The sequence below is a fragment of the Colias eurytheme genome, chromosome 5 (assembly GCF_061535395.1).
Source record: "Colias eurytheme isolate Ceu_HAF_F1 chromosome 5, ilColEury1 Martin Lab GWU primary, whole genome shotgun sequence".
NCBI lineage: Eukaryota > Metazoa > Arthropoda > Insecta > Lepidoptera > Pieridae > Colias > Colias eurytheme.
In genome coordinates this window covers 4,207,543-4,235,291 of record NC_142984.1, presented here as the reverse complement: position 1 = coordinate 4,235,291, position 27,749 = coordinate 4,207,543, and the positions used below count along the sequence as shown (strand labels likewise).

Below are 27,749 nucleotides of genomic sequence, written 5' to 3'. Positions count from 1 at the left end.
ATTTAAGTTAATACCAACATAAATACTCTTATTACGAATATAGTCTTAATATGTTATGTGTGCTACACTGTGAACGTGAAAGTTTGTGAGATACTGACCAGATGTGGCTGAAATTTTGCATTATAGACTATATATTTTGCAAAGTCTATTACAGAAAAGAAGTAGGAGAAGAAGATAGGGAACTAAGACTACAAATAATATAATTGTTCAATTTCGCCATTATTGAATGCTTAACATCCTTTAAAATTTAAGAAGAGCTATAAAGTATGTATTTGCATTAAAATCAGATTATTTATGTCAAACCAGATAATTTTTTAGGAAAACCAACTAAGATAGTAGCTATTTATTTTCGTAGGTATATTGCAAACAGAAGCCAACATACCAAAGGTCATGAGAACACGGCTTGGCGTGTGACGGGGGTTGACATACCCACTTCATTAATTCTTCAAACTCCTAATCAATACCTTATTGCTACAAAGACGTGACTGACGCTTTTCTTGCGAAAAGGTATTTCCAAGTGTACCTAGCATGAGTTTGAAATATTTATTCGATTGTCTGGGAGTAAATATGTAGGAGGTTATGGATGGAAACTTAGGTAAATCATTAATACATCAAATTGTAAACCATTTTCTGCAAATTTTTGTATTATTATCAATTGTTTTATAATTAAGAACATTAACATGTCAAGATATTTTTCAAGCTTACGTTAGATTATTACAAAATTTGGTAATCAAATTCAAAAATAATGATAAATAACTATTAAAATGATATCGTATTTTAGTCTGGTCGAGAGAACAGTTGTATAAAACTACCCCAAACCGCGCTAGGACTGCGTCAAAGCTACAAACTGACAGATATTAATGATTATATGGAAAAATATCGTTGCGTTTCCTTTCCCTAGCTTTTAAAGCGTAATAAACAATGTGCAATTAAAACGCCAATAGCAGATTGATGGATTGATTAATTTGTCCGTTTGTTACGGTATAATATTTGGTATATTTTTCTTTTTGGGTGTCTACAAATCCATTGGTATTTCAAATAACATTCAAGTCAAAAGTAACAAAAATGAAAAATAATAACGATAAATTCCAACTTTATTGATTTCGTTTATGTTCATAAAAATAGGACCATACTCGAATTATGGAAGAAATATTTGCAAATGGCATACCAATAAAATCGTACATTTATGACCTCGTCATTTTTAACGTGAAGTGTTAACAAAGATACAGTAACAGCAAAAATCAATTAAGATTCATATAGAAATAGGCTCGTCACAATTTTATTAGGTATATAGATTACGAGTCCATAAACACTAGTCACTAGCTATGCCTATGGCCATTCGATGACTTAATGGTATCATCTTAGGAAGCTTGACGTTACCAATTATAGAATAGAAACATACTGTAAAAGGAATGATTTAGAGCAACCACTACGGATACTATGAAAATCTTTTATTTATTACCTAATGTGGTAATATTATCTGTTAGACATAGAACATTTATTTTAGATTAATGTGCCTTCAAGCTGCAAGTGACAAAATAATATAGGTATAGACTATAGGTATAGAAACAAGATAATGTAAGTGTCTGTTCCGACAAAAATCCGAAACGGCTCTACCAATAACAAAAATGACTAGGTAAAGTACTAGCTAGAGTCGACTGCCTTAGGAGAAGCCTATGTCTAACAGTGGACGGAAAAAGGCTGAAGAGAGAGAGAGAGTCGACTAGTGAAAACATTCACAAAATAATAAGTATAATTGGATTTGTTAATAATTTGATTGTACTTAACAATTTCAAATGCCTCCTTAACGAAAACCAACTCAACACTCCTATCTTTAAAACTCAAAATGCCTTAAGGCTTAGTAAGTTCTAACTTCTACGCCAATTAAAGTACCTATCATTCGCATCCACCTTATTAGTGCCACAACGATGTAATCACTGACAGATTTATATATCAATGCATAGCAATGGAGTACCAATTAAAACGGTAGAGATAAGACGTCATTTTGTAATTGGTTCATTATAATCAGCTGCGTTGGGCGGGGCGGCTAACATACCTACATACCTACTTATGCATATAAACACAGCCTTCAGGAGACTCCAAATAAAATGAACACAAAATAGAACATGCGTGATAAGCTATTTTTAATATTGTTTCAAGTTCAACTACAATGTATTTATAGAACTGCGTCTGTGTTTTGCATTAAAAAAAATATAAAAAATCGCCATGGTAACTGTCCGTAACGCAATTATTCTGATTAATACATACAGGTTTTCGATATTAACGTTACATTTTTCTTTTTAATACTAACCTGCAGCAAGCATGCTTATTTCAGTAATTGGATAAATGGAAACTAGTAAGGATGTGGTTATTATTACATTTGGAGATAATTCAATTGAAAATGAGTTTTGTTTTTTCACCATGATAACTAATTATTCGGGAAAAATTCTTCTTTATTGCTTCAGTATATTATATGGATCACATTCGATGTGATAAGACGATAATATATATACGTTATAATGTTTTATAGCACATATGGGTGTGTACTGTGAACAAAGTATCCACTAAGTGAGCTTCAAAGCTATTTAAAGAATAACCCTTTTACATTGAATCCTTTCCTTCCATTAATTTTTATTAAAATATACGTATCTATGTAGAGAAAGTCTTGCACTTAATGGCTCTCCATCATAATCAAAACTATCCTAATATCGAAGAATAGATTTAAAGAATCAGTTGAACACATGCTATAATCCATACTTAATTAATCATCCAACAACTCATCTTGCTATTAATAAAAGCTCACTAGCCCAACTAAATCTTACGTGTTATAGTAAACAGTGACGTGGGCAGTCAAAACAATAATAAACATTATGGAAACGCGAAAAACGTTCGAGCTCACGTAAATACTGACAGTTTGTTTTGAGATGTCGTGAGTGACGCTTGCAAGCCGCTCGGGCATGTCACGAATACGCCCCCGGTTAACTAGGCACTAAATATGCATGTAAACTGTGTACTAGTTAGGTAGGTACCTAAGTTAAATTCGATCCCTCTGATAGCTGTACCTAATGCTATAACAGTGCTATATTGTATGTGAGATGTACGATAAAACATGAAGATGGAATCTGTAGGTTGATGATAGAATCTGATATTATTTATAATCGAATAGAATCTGCATCAGATTGAGAGAAACCTTGAAGAAACTGATTAAATATTCTATGTTAAAAAATATTCGCTAAAATTTTGTACATAAGAAAAACATTTAGACATCCATACTTATTCATAAAAACTTTATAATAATAAGCAATATAGTACTGTAAACGTGCTAATTATAGTTCACGCAAGCCGCAGGATTGTTTTATGTAAACATATTATTATAATTGTACCAATTCCTAGTACATTTAACTCAAACTAGTGTACCTATTGATTGTTTACCGTCTATGTAAACCAGTTTTCTTAACTATAAATATCTCCTACTTATTAATATAACATACTAATATAGGTACTAGGTACGTTTGGTATACTAAGTTTATTCTATTCTATTCCATAAACAATTATTAACTCATCAAAGAAAGAAGTTCTAAGTAAAAATAACCAATTCTACTTCTATTTCAAGCACCAAACAAAAGGCATCAATTTTTACACGCATGTCAATCTCTGTATTAATTATCTGTGATTCAAATTATATTTATACTCGTGACTCGTTTTATTGCAGCGTTGAACTAACATTTCCTAACGCACTGTCTCAGTTCTGAAGCGGCGCGCGAGTGTTCCCGTCACTGGACAAGCTTGCTCCCAAATACACCCAGGATTAAAATATAAATCCCTTCACTAAGATGAAAAGTCGTCATAGAGTAGATGTGATACGAAATAATGATTCTATAATCGTCTCTGCTTAGCGGACGATTAAATGATAGCTCTATTAATTGATAGAAACAGTGCTAATGGTGCTTGAAGGATAATTATATAGTAATAGTTGCAGTTAGTTTTTGTTGTGTTTACGTATCAATGACATGTAACAATTATCAATTGTATGCTTTATTATTTTAAAATGGAAGGAAAGCAATGCAATTAACAAGGTACTAAATGGTACCTACCTTTATAAAAAGTTCAGCATTACCAAACATCGTAAAAACAGCCTATGCAAGATATCCTATTTACAGAATACAACCAAAAACTATAACCGTACGTCTTGTCTATCTCCATACCACACGGCACTCGATAGAAACGTAAACTCACACCACATATAAAGATGATACGTTTGAACATAAACCATCTCTGCCGGTTCATCAGTCGGCCAACAAATTAGTCGGTGTCACTACAATAATATACAATAAGCGTAAAGCGCCGTACTTCAGGCTTGTACGTCGCATAAATCCTTCAACAAAGCCGAGTAATGTTTTGTATGGAGATTTCTTTCGACGAAACCACCGGTTGCCGTGTAGTGGCCTTTATCTAGTCGTAAATTAATTCTTGATATTGATAAACGCTAGTTTCTCAGTCAGCCGCCGACGTATCTATGTACCGAGTTAATTATGCGCAAGTGTACAAGGCATTTGAACGTTCGACTACTAATTATAATTTAGTGTTTAAAATTTTAGACAACGTATGTGTAGGGTAATGCCTGAGTTACTTATGAAAGAAGTAATACATAGATATATATATATATATACAAACATAGTTGTTCTAGAAATAGATTATTGTTTGTACCTGCAAAATCTCACGTAGGTAATTTATTTTTGGCAATCTTATTGCACGCCTCATAAGCGAAGCGTTGAGGTGGGTACTACTGTCACTTCGCGCAAAACATCTGATTTTTCAAACTTAAAATGTCTTTATGTATCATACATTGCACTTGTAAGATAATACATACACACACATATTAAGAAAAAACCCTATTTTTAACGTTCATGATATTTTTGATGTCATTTTTGTTATTTAAACTAGTTAAAAAACAGTTTAAAAAAGTTCTGTCTTGGACGTCCGTGTGTCTGTATGTGCGGATCCTTTTTCTTGTTAACACGATAGCGACCGAAATACTTTACTAATCGAGTCTTTTTTTCTCTCTTACGCTTGAGTATGCTCAGGAATAGAACCCTTTCATTTTTCAGGGTCTGATTCGATGTGGTTTAATTGTTATTAAATAAACAAAAATAATAATTAATAAATATTTATTAAAAAAAAATTATGAGGCGTGCACTTTTGGATTTTCCAAATTATTTTATTGCTCTTGCCAATTTAATTACTTTAAAACATATATATAGAACAAGAAATAGTATTTCATAACTTATACAAATTAATAAAGGCATATAGCTCTATCATCATTTTTATTAATTACAATATGAACAATATATTCAATTATAATACCATAACAACGCAACTGCATTCCGTAGTACACGCCTTTTATGATGTCATCCGCTATATTAAGCCTATTCTATTCTCCCTTAGACAAACAGTTTTTGGTGTTATATTCATTGACATTTATATAAAAAAAATAACTATGCTTATATGCATATTTGCCAGAGGTTTTCCTTTCAACCCTGTTACAAATTCGCCACAAGCGGTATTCAAAAACAACACAGCCTAACAAAACCTACGGTCAATAAATCAAGATTGCAAAGTCGCCAAATGTTGCAAAATTCGCATAATGCTCAAGGTCTTTGCATTGAAACTTCGCCAGACGTCTATTGTAAGTACTTTCTTTGGAGCGCTCCAATTAATCTCCTAATGGCCATAAGGGGTTCTATTATACTTTTACTCTCCTTCAAAGAAAGCAATAATGAGTGACATATTTGCATGGCCGGACCCACCGCGGGCAGGTAATGTCTCGTAATCGGTCGATTTGTCTTATTGTCAAAGATGTCGTTTGTTTATGTTCGGTGACCGCGACTGGTGCCCGAGATAAAAGTAATAAATTACATGAAACGGAAGGTGTTTGTAATGCTTGCCGCCAGAGGTGTGGCATTAGGAGACGCACGGTAAGAATAACCAACAGCTTTGATAAGATGCACTATTTTCACTAAAACGTTGAAAATACGATACATAAAATTATAGAGAAATTAAGCATAATGCCATCAGCCAATATTTAGTTTAGTTGAGGCACCACCATTAATTATTTCAACTGATTTATTCAATTCATCTCTTGCTATCATGTAAATCATAATAGGTATTATAAAATAAATTATTTTAACGCACTACTCTATTTATTTATTATTTATTTATCATAAAACTTTTTGTACGTTTACATCACTATTAATAGTAAACGTACAAAAAGTTTTATGCTATGCGGCCTTTTGCATAAAAATATATCGTTTTACCAATACAACCACTTACAAGATATTATGTACTTTTAAAATACCAACTTTCAAATATAAAAACTGGCTTGAAATGGAAAGGATGCACCTAACCAATCTCTATACTAAATTATACATGAAACGACCTCTGTAGACTCGTTCAACCAGATTTATTTTAAAATTAATATTCAATTAGCTTTCCGCACATGATGCTGGGCGTGCGTATTATTATGTTTAATTTATGGCATCATTTGCTGGACGATTTTTAAATTATTACCCGTTTTAAACGGTTCGTCGTAATTGTGATTGCGAGAGAAAAGATTGCTACATGGCTTCTATGAAAGTTTTAAAATAAATACAGATGAAATTAATTGCAAAATATATGGAGGGGAGGGAGTCAATTTTCAGACAGTCAACTTAGTACTAACTGTTCTTATCTCAACACTTTTTCATTAATAATATATTACATCTACTATTACTACTAACAGAACCTTTTTTTTTAATAACGTAGGTACTTTACATGTAAAAATGGAGAAAATTTATTTTATTTAAATTTGATATATTTAGATATCTGATATGAGTAACCTGGCCCCTGGGTCACCTAAATGGATTTTCCATTTGAATTCAAATATAGGAGAATTTTATGTTTATCAGCTTCTTATCAGCAGGATGTTTTCTCAATTCAATTATTCTTATAAAATGATTTCATATCAATTTATAGGGAACTTGAACACAATCAAAATGTAATAAGTAGGTATGTATGAAAACAATAAGCAATACCTAGTATCTATCTATAATCTGTGGCAATACACAGTATAGCTAAATTTCAAAACAAACGAAATTTTGTAATGACAATTAATTTAATTACCTTTATATTTCCCCATTCTTCGGGTCCCAGCTACCTTGGAATTTACCTACTTACCGGTCCGACCACTTATGGATACATTAAGCAATTTGTCTTGCTGATAAACGATCTTAAAGTGTGTTACTAAAATTAACTATGCGTATTATATGTCTTCACTCGTTTGCTATTAAATTATGAAATAGAATGATTTTACTGATGACCAATTGCCTCTTTTTTAATATTTTACCCACATCGATGGATTATCGCAATATTATGTTCAAAGATATTTATTTCATATTTTTACGTTTTCATGCAATATAGTAAAGTTATTTTATCCTATTATCATTACCTACTAGATTTTCCGTAATGTATATATTATATTCCATTGTCAAGCGCCTGCTATTGTACCTACTTATTTTTTTAAAATCCACACATAAGTAGGTATACCTTATATATAAAATTGACCAAACAAAATATTATTGTCACATAAATACAAAAACTTGCCCAACATCGAATTAAAACATTTAAATTGTAATTAATAAATCATGCATATTATTATTTTGATTTATCTTGATATCAGATCAGTTTAGAAGTCGTTAGCATTTGAATTTTAATAATTATCTATAACTGGGTGTTCTGATTTAATTTTATGGGTTTATTAATCATAATTTTCATAAATATTACAATTTGACTCGAATTAACAGCTTTGCATATTAATATCAATATTAATAAGGAATGTTTATGGTATAAATTATTAGGTACTTCATAAAAAATGTAGCTACATTTGACTTTCTTTCTTATGAGAAAATGTGTAAAACACAGCAAAAATTATGAAATGAAATTATATTTAATTTCCTTTTCAATTTAAATTCATTTAGGTATACTAATAGCTTCTAGATATAAACTCGATAAGCTTTATCTTAAAAGCACAAATATTCCTATTGTGTAGGATTGAACTTTATGTCTCTCTAATAGTATCTTATATCTTTAGATACTCAATCTGAGTCGTCTAATCGCATAGTTAGTTTAGAGTCTAAAACAAAATGGCGCTCAGTTTTAGATTAAGACAGTCGCATAGAAATAGACGATCAAAAAGTTGTAATAAGAATTTATCAACGGCGCCGTCTGCTCCCGTGCATAGATTTATTGCGTGTTATGTAAATGTGTACAAGATATTAGCGTCCTTAATAATTCTATGTCGGTTTGAGATATACTGTATTAATGCACAGCCTTTGGCCACGCGGGAACCAATCGGACGATCTCGCCTTTTATGTACCGGCTGAGAATAAACTCGTATGCGATTCGAATTAGTATTTTATTTTAGTATTTGCAATGCGATTTAATGTAATGCGCAAATTGATAAAAAAGATAGAAATTAACTAAATAAAATAAATTTATTCTTCTTTGATTTTTTTCTTAGAAGATTTATTATTAAATAAGTTATGTTAAAACAGTAAATCATGATGTATGTTCGAAGTTAAGTTTCTCATTGCACCTGGAAAATTTTATGCAAAAAAATTCCCCAACATTTCGTTTTCCTCATCGTATTTACATACCTACGGAAAATTCCGTAGCTACATATTAACATAAGAATATCTCAAAATCGCGACAGATGATAAAACATAATTGCTCTTAAATAATACATAATGGACGTTCCAATATCATATTTTATAGCCGATACCTTTAATCCAGTAGCACTTCATAAAAATATACTAAATTCAAAGCACTATTTGAGTACTCCGGTTTATAATCATAAGGCAGTGCGCCAAACTGTAAGTCAGTGCGACTAAGATGTGACATTTGATGTAACTAAACATGAACTGTGGTTGGCTGATGACATAATTTAAAACACGCATGCTCTGTGTTAAGAGGATGTTGTCAGTAGTATCTATAGAATAAGATAGAATGATTAATAGCCACAGAGTAGTATGATTCAGAGTCTCCTTGGTCGTGTTGTTCATCTAATTATTCTCTGAATGTTTGAATTTGGACGTGTAAATGGAAATTAAGTGCGAAATAAATGCCAACATTTCAAAACATCAAGAAAATGAACAATAATCTCTAACAGAAATACGTAGCTTCAAAAAGAAATACAAATAAACGCCCCTTGCCTGAACTGAAGGCAAAATTCCGAACCCTGAAACACAAAATTCCCACAAACCTTATCACATTATCAAATGAACATAATATAATTCCTACATGAAGCCTCCAGAGATCCCAACTGTAGCTAAAAAGAAACAAACTAACTGAAAGTAATTCAAAAGTTTTGTAAAGAAGCACCGCGGGACAGCTTAACACATTGCCGCGATAGCTCGCGAGATACTGTAGTAAAAACAAAAAAATAAAAGGTTATACCAATGAAAGCGACCACGAAGCGCAGGTACCTTAAGTAGACTCGTGATAGGCAAGCGACAAGTTAAAATAATTACCCCACAACTTGCAATAAATTAACGCGGAATTTTCGTTTTGTAGTTCTGTATGGCGTTTATATGCTACTTGGCTGTGGTCTTGAATAGGGTTCCGTATTTTTAAACGAGAGACGTATGGCAGGGACGAGGGCTAAAGAAGAATATTTTGTTTTTAAATACTGCTGGAACTTCACAAACGAATCAACAAAAATAGTATTTTATCCTAGTGAAATCAGTGATTAGAGAGATCCTAATTATTTTTAAAAACCAAAAAATATTTTTGGGAGCTCAACGAGCCTAGACTAGAAGTCTTATTAGGCGAATGGCTTATTTGTCCATAATTTAATCCATACTAATATTATAAATGCGAAAGTAACTCTGTCTGTCTGTCTGTCTGTTACTCAATCACGCCTAAACTACTGAACCAATTTGCATGAAATTTGGTATGGAGATATTTTGATACCCGAGAAAGGACATAGGCTACCTTTTATTGCGAAATATGTACCACGGGCGAAGCCGGAGCGGACCTCTAGTTTCAAATAAAATCAAATAAGATTTATAGATATTATCTACCTTTATCAATTAAGAAACTCAATGGGTCTCGAGATACCACAACATTTTTTTAATCTAATGCTATGAATCGCGATAGGTTTAGGTCTTGTTAATATACCTAATCATAGAACCATAATTCATTTATTTTAGAAACCGTTGCAGATGACGTCTAGAAAACATCTAGGTACAAAACTCTAGCTCAAAATTCAAAAAATCCCCGTCTCTCATGATTAATGTGTTTATATTGAATATTGTAGGATGACCTGTTTTGCGATGCACCGCCACTGCTTATAATGGGCAGATGTTATACATACACCGGGTTAAACTCCATAGCAACTGTTTTTTTTGCTAGTAATGTGTCTATTGTTTCTATGTGTGTAAGTGCTGTGCTTTTAAGCATTCTTACTTATATCAAACCCTTTAGAGATAATTGTAGTTATCTATTTTTTCTGTATAAATAAAAACTAAATGATGTCTTTATGTAAAAGATACAGTCCAAGTAAATCACGATATTATCGTCTGTTCATGGGCATTTCATGGTTCATTATGTTTAAAATTTATTTTTAAATCAAGTAAAGTAGTGTATATCGGAACTGTAATTTTGACGGAATATAATTCTACTTGATTAATGCCTTGTCCTACATAAATTTATTCTTTAAAATCCTTAAAAATATCGCTTATCGCGTATAATTTAAGAGCATCATGCACATTACCAATTACAGCAGTTAAAAGCCAGACCTTTTACGGATTAAGTGTTGATTCCGTACTCTTTAGCATCGTTATTCTAAAGTTTATCTGTACTATGATCGTATATAATAGCTATAACTATAAAAATACATGTGACACTTTTATTACATGTATTCCGTTTTCATCTAGATATCATTAGTCATGTTTCTTTGATGTTTTATTGCTAAACATTTTTATGTTGGCATATATAAAAACCCCATTTTATTAAGTATGTACCTTCGATGATAGAAAGATATACATTCTATCGAGAATTTTCGAAATGGTGTAAAATGTTGTAATTTTTCATGTATGTATGTGCTGAAAAAATGACAGATCTTATTAAAATGGGTTTTTATCTGAATCTTTGCCAATAATAAGTAGGTATATTGAAGGTTATATCGAGCTACATCTAAATCAGGATATCACCCTTCCACAAACAGAAAAATTCTTTATTATAAGATTTTTTACAAAAATCTTGAAGAAAAAGGAAAAGTTCATAAAGATGGATAGGATAGGTTTTATTAAATATCTCATAAATAATATAGGTAAAAATGGTTAAAACCAGGTATTTGCGAAAAATAGGGGGCATGTGGATACTAGTGAGGGTGAAGAATAGAAAATAAAATATAACTACATATTTGTTAAATCTAGATTTCAGTTGAATCTATCCAAGTCTAATATATGCATTAAAACATCAAGATCGTTTCCAGACATAGCCTATTTTAGTTTTTAAATTCTTAGACTCATCCATAGGTAATACGATGTCATTCGTTTAAAATTCGACCATGCAATATGTCTAGACTCAAACGGAATATAAATGGTCTGTGACCTAGAATTACCTATGTAAGATAAAAAATAACATTTTTTTATATTTTCGCAGAATATTGGCACAAACAATTTTTATTTCACATTATAATATTGTTGTGCCAATCTGCATGAGAGGGAAAATTCTTTAAATTATTTACTATAGATACTCTTAATATCTGTAGTGTTAATTAAAAATAATTTTAATAAATTATTTGGCATAATGTCCAGATGATAGCAATTTATTTTTCGTACATTTTGGACTTGGTTACTTTATAATTTTTCTGCGTGATTTTAGGCAAAATCATTAAAAATTTATTAGGTGTACATCCACAACAATAATTTGTGGTAAAGTAATTTGATTTTTTTATTATCTTCAGCTTTATTACACATATAAAATATTTCATCCAGTATATTGTAAAAAGCTTTATTTGAATCAATAGCCACTTATTAATTCAGTGACACTTGATGTATTACAGAATAATGTATTAAGCACCGCCTGTCTCCTGTGATTTATTTCATATACCTGTTCTCATATTTTTTGTACCACTTTATTCATCTGCACTTCCTAATGATATCTAATTCAAATTAGGTTATTGATGTAAGCGTTTCATCAAAATCACCATATTCCTCAATACACATTGAAATTCATATAGCCTCGTATTGTGTCCCGTCGTTTCGTCTCTGTACAAGGATTATGTTAAAATAATGCTTCGATTCCGTTGTTTGTGCATCGCGCTGTCACTAACATTTCAATCATAAGCTTTTTGCCGCGGCTCCACTTGTAGGCCCGGGAGGACATCGAATATTTATAGTTTTTAAACATCTTTATCGACGCGGGTTTGACATGTCGGACAGGAGCGAAGTATCGAACGCTGCTGCTGTATTCATTAGGCTTGTGTTTATTTTATTGATCAATTCGGTATCGATTGCATTATTCTGCATCGTAGCTCGTGAGTGATGATCGGGTAGGGTTAATTGTTGAAAATTTGGCGAGCGATTAATTAAAGTGGTGGTTAAAGAAATGAAACAAATGGTTCAGTTTAATTTGGAAGACAGGTCGCATATCGATCACGAGCGGACTGGCGCTCGTCCAAGCCATTCGGTGGGCTCGCTATAGACGTGCCGTGACAGGTGCACGCAGCCCACGACTTTGTCGCTTCACACTACTTACTCCCTCTGTAAATTACTCCACATATCTAAAATATTCCATTAACCAATTTCTGTAACCAGACTCGCAACAAATTATGCGTAATATTGTCCAATCGATTATTTAAATACATTGAGAAAATGGTATCTAGTTACGTAAAAGGTTCCTTTCAATAAATAATAGTCATTATACGTGTTTCATTAAACATTAATTAAAATCGTTAGCACTTTCAGTACGAAAATATAGCGTATAAATTCTAATGTATTATAAATTGTGCAGCGCTTTATAAAACCTTAACAGAAATCTTGTTCGGAATCGTGCGCATTGCCGCAAGCTGTACATCACAATCGAGCAAGCGTGGCACGAACTCGCTCCGACCAACTATTCATAGCCGCTAAAACGGACATTCAGCCCTTAATATCAACCTATCGAGTATTCCGATCGGAATAATTAATAATGTATGATACGGTTGACATGTATTTGATATATCGAATTTACTTTTCAGGTACGGTGAACGCGAACGGGGAGACAAAGCGACAAAGAACATCGTATACGCGTTACCAGACGCTCGAGCTGGAGAAGGAGTTCCACTTCAACCGGTACCTGACGCGGAGGAGACGGATCGAGATCGCCCACGCACTCTGCCTCACTGAACGGCAGATCAAGATCTGGTTCCAGAACCGCCGCATGAAGTGGAAGAAAGAACACAAGATGGCTTCGATGAACATCGTTCCGTACCATATGAATCCGTATGGCCACCCGTACCAGTTCGACCTTCACCCCAGCCAATTTGCGCATCTATCCGCATAGGATCAGTGGAATTTTTCGAATAGTGGATAACTGATTTATTAAAATTTTCAGTCGTCCGTTGCGGAACGGAGTTGTATGTAGCAACAACTACGAAGTTGGGTGCTATAGCAACTAGACTGAATCAGTTATTCGCTGTTCGAAAAATTTCTTGGACGGACATATTTGTTGAAATTATTGTTGTGCCGTGAACAGTGACTTTGAGTGGACAAGTTTAGTGACTCATTGAGGAAACTTCTGGACAAATAGCCAACACATCGAATTGAAAATGCCCAGTGGATTCTACATGAATACGTAATTAAGTGTTGTAAGATGTTTAAAATGGATTCGATATAATTTTCACAAGAGCAGTTATAGGAATTACGTCACTCCTCGCTAATGTCATAATTGTGTTGAAATTTTAGTAAAAGATTACCTAGTCATAAGCTTATTGCTCGATCTACATAATTTTTAAAGTTGTAAGGTGGAGAGTAATTGTTACAAATCTAGGAATAGTATTAATCATGATGGCTATATTAAATGTTAAATGATTTAAGTCCTATTAATTTATTTCTATTAAAATTATTCCCACACTTATTACAAATAAATGGTACAATAATAGGCATGTACAATTGTACAGATCAGCCATCGCTTTAACGACAAATTCGGAATTGTACAGGGAAATGGAAAATTCGAAATCTCAGAAATATAATGTTTTGCTAGGTAAGCGATTTCGTAAATCTTTTAATTAATTGGCAAGGGCTTGAAAGAGCGCTGTGAACTTTGTACGAAGTAAGCTCGGTTAATTTAAAATTGTGAATACCTAGAATTTGTTTCTATTGTAAATACTTTGAATATCTTGTAGGTATTTTGAAAAGTTTAATATATTCAATGTAGAACCTTGTACTTTTAAAGAACTATTTTATGTTCCTGTCTCTAGTGTAAATAACAAATAATATTTATAAGTTAATATTCATAAATACAAATAGTGTAATGTCATTACTTAGATAAATAAATTATAATTAATTGATATAATAATAATCTATGATAATCTACCAACGATACCAATTAATTATTTCAATTGAGGTCTAGATTTAGACTCACTGTCGTATTTGTAAAATGTACTTAATTTTAGGCTTAAAATTAATCTTCCTTGATTTGTATAAGTAATACTGTTATGTTAAATTTTACTTTCTCCAGTTTATGATTTTCTTAATTTGTTACATCTCATTAGAAATGTCGTGGTTAACTGTGATATTTTGTTAAATTTATTTTTAAGGAGATCAGAATTTGAGTTTATCGATTTGTCTGATTTTTTTATGATTGCAATGTTAAGTACGTAAAGACTTTCAATATATTCAAGGGAAATAACAAAATCATCGCAGCTAGTACTTATCTATTCTACTTCTACTTACTTCATTTAATTTCGATTTTACTTAAATAATTACTAAGTATAGCTATTTATATCTATTTAAGAGGAAAAATATAATGAAAATCAATGAGTGGAATTTTGAAATTCAAAAACATATTTATTTTATAAACTGAATTTTTTAAATCCTCTGTAACTTGACTAAAAACGCCTCTGACTATTTCTCTTTTAATCCTTCTAAACGTCACTTCCTTGACTGGTTCATTTGTTAGTTTATTTATTGTTTGTAAATATTTAAGCACTTTAGAATAAACGAAATGATAAATGTTAAAACGCATAGTATAACAATAATTATTATTAAAAAGTACCTACAATTCACTTTGTAAATTATTCTGTGCAATAGGACGTGGCCTATTTTTCATTCTTTAATTTTGTATAAATTGTTTATTTACTTGTGTTATTTTTTTGTAATTAATAAAATGTAAGTATCTATCGTTCATTCCAGTTTAAATGAAAGCTCTAAGTATGCTACATGTTCATTTAAATTATTGTATTGTATGAATAAAGTGTATTAAATTTTGAAAAATTGGTGAAAAAGATAAAATAAATTATAAAGATACTTTTGGATTTTTTATTGTTAGCTGATAATATTATCTTAGCATTGAACTAATTGAAAATATATAATTGAGATTTTCAGAGTGGGTATTAAAGTTATCTAAATGTGAATAACAAAAGCTATATAAGTTTCGAATAAGACGAACTTATAAGAACAAGCTTTTCAACAAACAAAACAATATCTCTAGAACCAAACACGCGAGCTGTTCAAAACAGCTAAAACGATTTAGCATAAAATTGCTTCCGAAATGTGAATATTAAAACAATTTGATCCATTCTGTACTGCATCCGCCAGCTCGACGCCATTCACTGATGTTCGTATTGAGTGATGAAAAATGATCGCTACCGATGACATGACAGCCGAAGCTAGGGGCGGCGATGTACCACGTGCCAACAAAAGAGTGTACGAAGGTTGCTTAGTTTGTAGGTCGCGAGTGCGTATCGGAGGCTGTAATATCAATCATCCTGACGGAATATTACGTTTTGTGAAGTTCGTTTTCGAGCGGTCCGTAGCTATGCGAGTGGCAGACACCTGATGTTTAGAATCTAGGAAAATAGTAAAAAGCTTGAGTTAAGCTGTTATGCAGAAAACTATTGAATTAATTATTGCATTTCTGGAAATTATATTTTCTTATTGGATATTCAGGATAATAAGTGTTCGTGGCTATAGAGTATGGGTAGGTACATCGATGGATTTATGATACACACATAGATGATAGAATGATACACACAATGTATGGGAAAATGAGAAGAAATAAGAATAGATTCAATAAATATTTTGAGACAATTACTTCCAAATGCAATTATTTCTGCATTGCAACATGCAAACAATCTAACCAGTGACTTTTGAGCAAACGACACAATAACTTAGACTACCCTCTATATTTTGAAAATAAATTTGATATGTTTGCGGATTGCGATTGTGTTTGCTACGTATTACCCTATTAGTCCATGGTATTACAAAAGACTCGTTTTTCTTCTTTGTTATAAAATTAATTAAGAAATTAAACAGGAGAACAGTAGGTAGGAAAAATAATATAATCACTTCTCAAATATTATGATTAGTTATAATAAGATGTTCATTCAAGTGCCTAACGGAATAAATAGTATGAAATTTTTGATGATCTCGATGGTATGAAATCGTATCTACATGATATCATGAAACATCGTTTGACTGACCGGTTGGCTTGGTTGGTAGGTTGGTAGGTCTGGTTGGAAAGCAGGGGCTTTCCAAGCCAGAGGTCGTGGGTTCGATTCCCACCCGGGGCAAATAGTTGTGTGATGAACATAATTCTTTGCTCTGTGTCTGGGTTATCTATATAAGTATTTATTTAAAATTATATATATGTACGTATATGTATGTTTATCAGCCATCTAGTTTCCATAACACAAGCGAAAGCTTAGTGGGATCAGATTGTGACGTGTGTTAAAAAATTGTCCTGAAATTTATATTTATATATTATTATAGATATTATTATATTTATCGTCTCATCGTTTGAAATCAGAGTGACAAGAAATACGTTAAAGTATAATCGCGTATCTAAAAGTGACTTGTGAGTTCGCGTGGTCTACAAGGGTATACAATTTTTAAAACAAAAAAGTACACAAATTAAAAAGTCTGTTTATTAACTTAGAGTACAAGAAGGATGAAATAACTGAAGCTATTAGATTTTTAGAAATTTGCAATTTTGTATCTCTGGATTACACGTGTAGACCACGCGACTATTGTAGGGTTAATACAGAAAAATCAGATGGATGATACTAATAATTACTAACATAGTATTTCTAATATAATCACAGATAGAATATTTACAGGTAGGTACTATTATTAACGTTATTCCTACCAGAAATTTTATAAGAAATAGACACAACCATCATCGCGGCCAAGCAAGCCATTCCAACTTGAATGAACCGCTAGTTGTATGAAGCCTGCATACCACCCGATATCCGATTCTGTTACAATGAGTAATATTATTAATGTTGGCCTGTCCGTCCGATTGTAGTCTCAGATCGCGAGATATCTTGCATTAAGGTGTGTTTGTGGTCGCGAATCATTTTTCATCCGTTGTCTCTCACGGGCCGTGTATGACATTGTTTTGAAAACGATAAGATTAGAGGCATTTGAGTAATGCTCGTTCGAAGATATTAGTTGTTGATTTAATAAATAATATTCATCGTTTGAACAGACAGTTTCGAGATAAAACTTGTATTTAAATATTCGGTTTTGGTTTGCGATATTCAATGGTTTTTAACACTTCTAACAACGATACCTATTTGATGTGGAGTAATGTTAATCGTTTGATTAATGGTTGCAAGCTGGGCGATCATGTCGATTCTTTTATTCGTTTTGCTTTTTGGGAAATTGTCCAAAATATCAGCGATTGAATCCAAAATTTGATAAAGCATTAGTTGATATGTAAATATAATGTATATACTGTATACCTATATGTCTAGAAAAATTCCTAATTATGTAATTGTTAGAATATTAACTACTTATGCAAGTTATGATGATACAATTTGAAATCATTCATAATCATGTTAAATATAACAATAGTAAAAAACTCCTTATCGAAGTATTTAATTTAGTTTTCTTACTTAGTGTAGATAAAGTAGACCTATATACCTACCTACTGAGTAGTTTATAAATCTAAATGTTTATTTAAAGGCGGAATTAGAAAGCAAAAGTGAGAAACATTAAAGTAAGTAGGTACCTACGTATTAAGTAACCGCATACTTTCCACAAATACCAATTACAATTAGGTACTATAGAACTTGCGAAAACCTTGTTTATGATAATATTATCTAGGGGTGTTATGCACTGCAGTACGCTGGAGGAGATTGACTGATGTTTGTATGGCATGAATTGTTTTGTATCTGTTGTTTCAGCCGTGGGACGTCCACTGCTGGACAAAGACCTCCCTCAGGGTTTTCCACCGGTCACCGGCGGCCTGCATCCAGCGGCTCTCTGCCACTCGGACCAGGTCGTCTGTCCATCTTGTGGGTGTGCCCATCTCATTGCCACTTCTGCGTGCTATTCCGGCGAGCTATGTCGGTGACACCGGTTCTCCTACCTCGGATCTCCTCATTTCTGATTCGATCTCGTAGGGAAACTCCGAGCATAATCCTTTCCATAGCACGTTGAGCGACGCTGAGCTTGTGCACAAGGCCCAGGGTTAGAGACGTTTTGTATCTAGCAGAAATTAATGTTTTTCAACTTGGAAAAAATGATAGTACTTAAAGTAGTAGTAGTAATAATAATGCCTCCCATTTGGAAACTTCAGATTCTAAAATCATTTTTCGTACCATGTACCTACTTAAGTAATTCCTTACAACACTATAATATTATAAAATCTTATAATCGTAATTATAACAGTAGAATAAAAGCTTTAGGTATTATAAAACGCTTTTTTTATTCAGTAGGATTCCGCCTGTGGTTTCGCCCGCTTTGTCTAAAACCTAGTTAATTAATCATATACTAAATGATCAGGTTCTATTATCAGAATATTAGGTATCTACAATGAGAAATTATTATAAAATACCTAACAATTTCATTTTGTAGTACTTACTTTCCTTTATCCGGCATAAATTTATAATCATTAAAATTTAAAATCATACTTTAAATTTCCCTCGAGACATTTATATTAAAATGTTCATTTAATATCATATCTATGTGATGTAGATATTTAAATAATTTGAGCCAATCCAGTACAACAAAACTTTAATGGACTTATATGCAAGTGAAACCAGAAAATTAAGTTTCTAGTTATTTAATTTAACGCCATCTATGTGTTTACATGATAACTACGTTAAGTCCTTAACGTCTATTAAGGTCGAAGTTCCTGCTAGTTCAAAAATTAGTGTCGCTTCTTCATTTCTGCCGCTGTTCATAGATGGCAGTGATATCAATATTTACCGTTGAGCGAAGAAGTTCCAATAAGAAAATATTTTATATTTATAATAATTTTGAACGCAATTTTAGCTTTTATAAATTAATTTCAAATTTTATCTACTGTTTAAAAATATTTATTTAACATACTAAACATAGTATAGTAATAAATTATCTTGAACTGTTTCCTTTCTGAACATATAGATGGCGCTTTTCCGTTGGCTAATGTAGGTAAAACAGGTTTATAGAGTTTTCGGAGATATCGAGTGAGCTTTGAAAGCTCCAGTTCGTGCGTCGGGAAGGGACGCATCATGTCCGTATTTTCAATCGCTTTTCTCTTATCCAGATACAAGACAATGGGATTTTGAGGGTAAGAAAAATTTCATTTTATTTATAATAGAAGAGAATTCATCGAAAAATAAACTGGGTTAAGCGTTTTATTTACACTACTATGAGGAAAATCGTAGACTTTATTCTACGACATTAATGTCATTTGCTTATTGTAACAAATGTCAAAAATTTCTTTTGTTTTTATTAAACCATCAAAGCAGATGATATGCGGTTTGTATGAAAATAATCAATACCGCCTAGATTCTAATCAACTCGCTTCAATTGGTTTTTACAAAAATTAAATTGCATCAGAATTTTATAAAGGCAGGAAAATTAATCTCAACAAAAGTAAATGACGAATATTGTCGTTTTTCTAGATATTGAATTTTTCTTTATAATAGACTTTTGTCTACTCAAAATGTGTCGGGTCATTGTTAGAGCTCTAATTTGCATAATCCATACTGCGTCCATGGCATCATTAATATCAATAGCGAATATATTTCTATTTTCTGGGCTACTTATTTGTTATTAATAGTTCTTAATTACATAATAGGAGCTAAAGACACGTCTTGGCATACAATCCGTTTTCCAATCCTTACAAAAGCTTATGAATAATTCGTACAAAATCCATTGTAAAGGGTGTTACAGATATTCTGTAATCCATTTAGAGTGAGTAAATAATACGCTTAAGCCATAAAAATATTTCCGAGTAAAGCCAATTGTGCGGGTCTGCACTCTGCAGCCGACGATAAAATCCATTATACAAAAACTGTTGACGTGAAATTTATACCTGGCTTCCATGAATGGCGTTATTTTTGTTCAAACCCTGTCCGAAAAAAGAGAAGCGATAAAATATGGCCGCCGCAAAGGCACCTCTGGTGCGCCTGTGCCGTCTCCAGACTTGCGCATTTTGAGTATCGGGGATACTAGCGGTTCTCGAACCGATACGTTCTCAATCGAGTTGCTTTTGGAGTATGTTTGTACAAGATTTTGCAGATAAAAATATTTTATACTAGATACGAATTAAGAAATTACGACGATTATCCAGAAGGGTAAAATATTAATTTCATTCAGTAACTTTATTTTAGTCATCTCTCTGCATTGCCATAAATAACTTTAGCATAAAGCATAGGTGTTATAAAAATAAACTCTAATCTTCAGATGTAAAAATTATTTCTCATCTTTCTGCGTAATGAAAAAAAAATGCCCCGCTTACAAAACTTTCACATAATATCCACTAATCGATACTGCGATTTTCATGGAAAACTCGAAGCGATCAGAAATTTTTGAATCGAGAAACAATAGTAATGAGCTGCGCGACCGCTTGTCAAAGGAATGCGCGAAATGAGTTAAAACATTCCTACATTATAACTAAGGTTTCTAAATTGATAGCTTTTAAAATCAATCATAATATTTTATAATTGGCATAACAAAATATTTCCTTATTTTGCTGTTGTAGTTTTAATTTAAACCTTTTAACGCGAACCTTGTTCGAAAATCAATACCCAAGCATGCGCAGACAACTTGTCATGAGATGCGCGGTAACTGTCATTCGATCAAAAGTATATACATACCTACGCATATCTTGCTATACCTACTACATCATACATACATATTATTACAACAGTGCATTTATGATTTTTTTTTTTAATTTGAAATGTAAATTGTTTGTTATTATAAACGACGAAAATAAAGCGGTTTGAGGGATTCATTCAGTACTTTTTTTGTGCATATTAAATTAAGTTACATACATAGAAAAAAAATGTGGATACTATAAATATTATATGTATTACCGAAGTAAAAGTAAATTACTTACCTACCTTTTTTAGATGAAAGATTATTATGAAATAATGAAATATATATTATTAGAACTAGGTATCTATAATTTAATAAATACTTAATGAGATCGTAAAAAAGCTATAAGAATACAAATTAATATTTAATTATTGATATCAATGAATATAAATTATATTTTAATTTTATTATGTAGAGCATAATTCTTAAAAACGCTAGGTAGGTATAGAAAAAAGTAGAGATCAATATGAAAAAAATTGTAGATACTATAAATATTAAAACTTTATAACTTTTCAATTTGGTGATATTAAAAGATTTCGTTTAAAAAATCACTATTGTATTCTTGCATACAAGCTTAACGCTATGGTAAGAGTTAAGACCAATGCGCATGCGGCATGGACACGTTTTTACTTTAACGAACAATTTATTCAGTTTATATTTTTCTTTCATAATATAATATTACAACAAACACCATATTTGAAATAGTTTTCTTTAGGTATTATTCTGAATAATAATTTTAAAAAAATTAATTAAATTAATTTATTAAATTTTGGTCGTATTTTATATTGCATTTTTGCCCATGGACAATATTTTCAAAATAATATCTTATTTATTTATAAAAGATGTGCTTTCAAATTATGTATTATAAAATAGACAGATTTCAGTGAAAAGTCATTTTTTTGTAAAATATATTATTTTCATTTTTTTTATCCTATCTCACCATTATAAAGCTTCAAACCAATTGGAACTACGGAGTATTGCTCTGTAACTAAAAAGTGTTCGTATAAAATGCCCTATAATTTTACAATAGCATAAAAGTCCGTTAGCAACAGCTCGGTTCAAACCCGCCTGTCAGATGTACGAAGGGGAGCGGATTAAATTGGAATTCCTTTAAATTCACCAATAGGGGGAAGGGTAACGTCGGATTGGCTCACTCGTAAGTAATCCTTGGATTGATTGACGTGAACCTTGCTACTTGTTTTTTTAATTTTTATAATATTTAATATAGGATAATGGAGGTCGATCGTTATCTAGATTTGAAAAATATTAACCGCCTCAATTTGTAATAACTAAATTAATCACAACTTACTTATTATGCCGATTTTAAAAATGATGATTTTATAATTATTAACAATACAGTTTAATGAATTTTTGGAAAGACAAAATTTAATGTATTATGCGGCCTACAAAAATGGCAAAAATCTATCTGAAAAAAAAATTATGATGTCATGCTAGTCAATCATCCGAGTCTCGACTAATACCTACAATGTTTTAAATTATATAAATCGCAACGCTCTAAATTAAAGTTAAAAAAAACGATAATGTCTTATAGGTGTAAATGTCTCTTAATCCAATTAAAAATAAAAAAAATACATCAGTTTTTTTTAATCTTTATACAAAGGCCATATTATTATTTCGCTTTGTTTAGATTCCTTCGTAACTCGAAAGTACGAACATGTTGATATTGGCCTGTATTATACTGGCGACTTTAAGCGGTCATATTCATTAAAAATTAAACTTTTAAACAAAATTAAGTTTAAGTCTTTATATTTTTCTCTGCTAAGTCTTTATTTTCATAATATACTCCCGGTTATCAAAACACACATATTTTAGGGTTCCGTACGTAAAAGGTAATTTACTGAGATTTCGCTGTCTGTCAGTCTGTCTGTAGATGTCCGGCCGCGGCGTCACGAACCGTGATAGTTAAAGTTGAAATTTTCAGATATGATGTATTTCTGTTGCCGCATAAACTAATAACAACAAAAAATCGACGTAAAGCAATGGTTAGCGCGGTCATAAATTGGATGAGTGACCGCTTTTTTTGCAGTTGCTCTTACCTTGTGTGTACGGAATCCTTACTGGTGCAAGTCCGACTCGCACTTGACCGATTTTTAATACATATTTTAATTTTAATCACAAATTCTCTATAATCTATACCATGCTTTCATGACTTTAATATAAACTGCAACCTCACTGTTCAAGGCTAAAAAGCATAAGTCAATGTCGCAAAAATTAAAACGCTAACTAAAAATGTCAACATAGACACACAATAGGTACACATAGAGCATGTTTGCTTTTGAAAAGTAAATACCTATCTACAGAGTAGGTACGCTGTAGATAGGTATTTACTTTTAATTATATTCAGAGCAATGCTTAGTGCATTTAATTTCATCACATTTCAGTATTTTTTTTTCTATTAGTAGGTTTAAGAGGATATTATTGTTGAATGGGTTAAAATATTATGGTTATTTAATATTCTTTAAGTCCACCTTCATTATATTACTGTTGTTATCTTCATTTTGTTTTTAAAAAATTTTTTAGATAAAAAATAATGCATTTTGAAATGGACGTATTATTATAATAATTAAATTACTTAACTAATTTTGAAGGCACCATTAATAAACGTAACAGTATCAGCTATTGTGAATCAGTCTAGCTTTAACCAACTGTAAAACCAACATCAGGGGCATATAAAAAATACCCGATCAGAATAAACTGCATAATTGCGTAAAAAATATCACACAAACATCAAACAGGCGTTTTTTCTGTTGGTAACATATATTCAAAATTCGGATAAAAAACAAATACTTTATACTTTTACATTTACTAATACTTTTAAATTTTCGTTGACTTTCGTCTTTAAATAAAAATTTTGGATACTTAGTTCTTATAATTGTAGTAAAAAAAAGTAGCTATCTTACGAAAGGCTTCACATCTTACACAAAACTGTTTGTGGCCTACTTTTTTACTGCAGTCTCCCATATACTTATTACAATTTACAAACTGTGCTATATTATGATATTCAAAGAGTCAAAATTAATTCGTATTGTTACTCATTCATTAATTACTACTAACGGAAATCTGTTATTTTAAATAAATAAAAATAAAAATAAAATAAAAATAATTTGGAAAATCCAAAAGTGCACGCCTCATAATTTTTTTTAATAAATATTTATTAATTATTATTTTTGTTTATTTAATAACAATTAAACCACATCGAATCAGACCCTGAAAAATGAAAGGGTTCTATTCCTGAGCATACTCAAGCGTAAGAGAAAAAAAAAGACTCGATTAGTAAAGTATTTCGGTCGCTATCGTGTTAACAAGAAAAAGGATCCGCACATACAGACACATGGACGTCCAAGACAGAACTTTTTTAAACTGTTTTTTAACTAGTTTAAATAACAAAAATGACATCAAAAATATCATGAACGTTAAAAATAGTGTTTTTTCTTAATATGTGTGTGTATGTATTATCTTACAAGTGCAATGTATGATACATAAAGACATTTTAAGTTTGAAAAATCAGATGTTTTGCGCGAAGTGACAGTAGTACCCACCTCAACGCTTCGCTTATGAGGCGTGCAATAGTTTATTTCCTTTCTAAATTTTACACAATTTGGAGTAGTAGGGCCAAGTAGTAGTAGTAGGGCCATCAAATTCAAAGCTTTATCTAAAAAGCTGGTATTGAACAAAATAATAGTTTAACTGCAAGAATCGCAAAGTCGCGTATCCAGTATGCACACGCCCTAGCCGCTACGCGAACAGGCCGAGCATTACGTCACAGCTCACATACGGCCGGTTACCGTAACGGTTTCACTGTCAATTGGCACTTTGTACGCGTAATATTTGCGTAATTTTTATCGTCACATATTTGTCCAATACCTAAAACAATCAATTAGCAACAATAGATTTGATAGCCACGAAATCTTAAAGTTTATTTTCGTTTTTATTGCGTTGCCAATGTTGGTTTTGAGCGTGTTTATTGAGAGGAAAGTTCATGTTTTTTATCGATTGTATATTGATGTAATAAATCGTTTATATAATAAAATGATTAGTCTTTCTCGAATACTAGAGATTGTATCTTTTTCAAAGCTAATCTAGGCGTCGTGTGCAAGAATATCTAATATTAGATATCTATAGGTAGTTATAGGACCAATTATTTGTTACTTTGTTTTTTTTACTCGAGTATTTTTTTTTTTACAATGAATGAAAAAAAGGTAATAAAAAGTACCTGGTAAAAAAGGCACTTAAAATTTTTTTTTGCTCTACATGAAATAAAAACTTATTCTTCTCTATAACAAAATTCAAAATTTTAAGACATGAAAGCAAATATAACTGGAAGCTCAAAAGCAATTAACGGATATTATCATAGCGTCTCTATCGAGGGGTAGGCAGTAGGTACGGTGCGGGGTGGGGCGGCGGCAAGGGTGGTTCTCGTCGGAGTCGCAGTTTGCCCTGCGCAGATACCCCACGCCTTCCTGATTTAGGTAAGCAGACATGTACTTATATTGTATTGTGTGTAGGTAGTTTCATTTTTTTAAATTCAATGTTTTTTAATGTTTCTATTGCATGGGCCTTAACAACGAAGAAGTATAGATATTGCATATAGTTTTCACATTTTATTACGTTAATTCTATACTTATTGATAAAATTTATTGCAAGTCAGTTATTTTCTGTAGGTACTTCAAAATGTTAATTAAACATTTTTTTTATTACGCAATTGCTACGTGTACGCGATATGTAAAAATCCAACGATGTCGTACTTCTTCCGGCCTTCAAATATTTATAGTACAAGTTAATCACTTATTTTAAATAGATACCGGCCTCTGTTTAGTTACATAGGAAGTATTGTTAGTATTGTTGTATCGTGACTTGTTTTATAATTTTACGATGCTTTTGAAACTTATCGAATCGCCCATCTTTATGAGCTTGTGTTTTATTCCTTGGGAGGTAGGAATTATTCTTGGAAGTTACTGTCGAAATTTTGAATGACTTAATATATATTAAGGATTTTTAAAAGTAACGTTTTAGGGCTCGTCCATTTTTAAAGATATTCCTGAGAGCTAATTCAATCTTATTGTTGATTATACATAGGTATCTTATAAATATTGAAACACCTACCAAGGTATCAAAATTCAAAACATTATGTACTAAAGCTATCAACAAAAACCAATATTAAGCTGTTATACCTATTACTTATCAAACTATAGGGAATAAAATCTGCTCTACCTTATTTTCTAAGAATCTAAAATCTTATAAAATATTATATTCGTATTAATAAATGTTAAGTTAATTCACGCCACAAGTTCATGAACAGCCGCTTTGTCAAACCGATTCCGAATCCTTGTAACAGATTAAGGACCAATTCACATGTTCCATATTAAACAATTTCTATCGATGCCTTTAAATCAATGTAATACGTTATCTTGTCACTCTATATAAGGGAAGTGTAGGCACTATAGGTAAATACGACAGCCTACATCTTGTTAAAATATTTATAAAATGTAGGTCTATTCAATACTGTTCGTAGACTAACTACTAAAATGGTAATCTTATTAAAATCGATGCTTTAATTGGACACAAATCTGTTATTCAATACTAAATGCGGCGCTTAGTTTGTGTTTCATGTAAATAAGTGTTTAATGAATGAGTGATGCAAGTATTGAGGACAAAATAATCAAATCTCAATTTGGGTAAAGATAAACCATTCGTTCGTTTACCTTCACTATAAATAGCTTGTATTGTGCTCGATTATACTCATAGATTCTATTCGATTTTTTTGTAAATTAACAGTTCGAATTTAACAGTGCGATTGTTGTTGATTCATGCTGAATCCTAGGTTTTAAAGGAAAGGTATATGAGCTGCAGTATACTATTTAGAATTCAGATTGTTGTCTATGTAATTGTATTTTACATGTGTGAAGCACTAATGATGTTTCAATGGAAGTGTTGGTAAATTTATTTTCATTTGTCATTAATAATACCGATTGAGATTAGATTTTGATTAGAATCAAATAACTTTCCAAATATTTATTCAATATTTAACAAACAATTTCATCCTATATTCCATGAATAGGTATGCCTACATAGCATAGAGAACGATTATTTTCCCGGATATCTCCAACATAGGAATGAACTAGCTATGAAAGGTTATTTCATATACATTGGTTTACTTGGTATTATTTTATATGGGTGAAATCCATTTACTAAATTCTTGAAAAGTCATCAAGATTATTAATCTAACTAATCTTTATATGTACTAATCTTTCGGCCAATATTTGTTCTTATATCCATCAGCATCAGAAATTCAACTGAATACCATCGTTTCTTAAATTAGGGCTTTCGGGGAATCTTTTGTTACTAGAGCTCAGTACCAAGACATTTGGATATAATTTTGTCATTTTTTATTGT

The 27,749-nt window shown here is 31.6% G+C and overlaps 1 protein-coding gene across 1 annotated transcript in view; it reads left to right on the top strand.

The window, feature by feature from the left end:
- The window catches only part of Scr (homeobox sex combs reduced), a 31,148-nt gene extending 15,662 nt beyond the window's left edge, over window positions 1–15,486 (top strand). The window contains exon 3 of the mRNA XM_090102271.1: window positions 13,280–15,486. Within this exon, the coding sequence (XP_089958397.1) occupies window positions 13,280–13,584 (305 nt within the window). The 3' untranslated portion in view covers window positions 13,585–15,486. The remainder of the gene's footprint in view (window positions 1–13,279) is intronic.
- The last annotated feature ends 12,263 nt before the right edge of the window (window positions 15,487–27,749 follow it).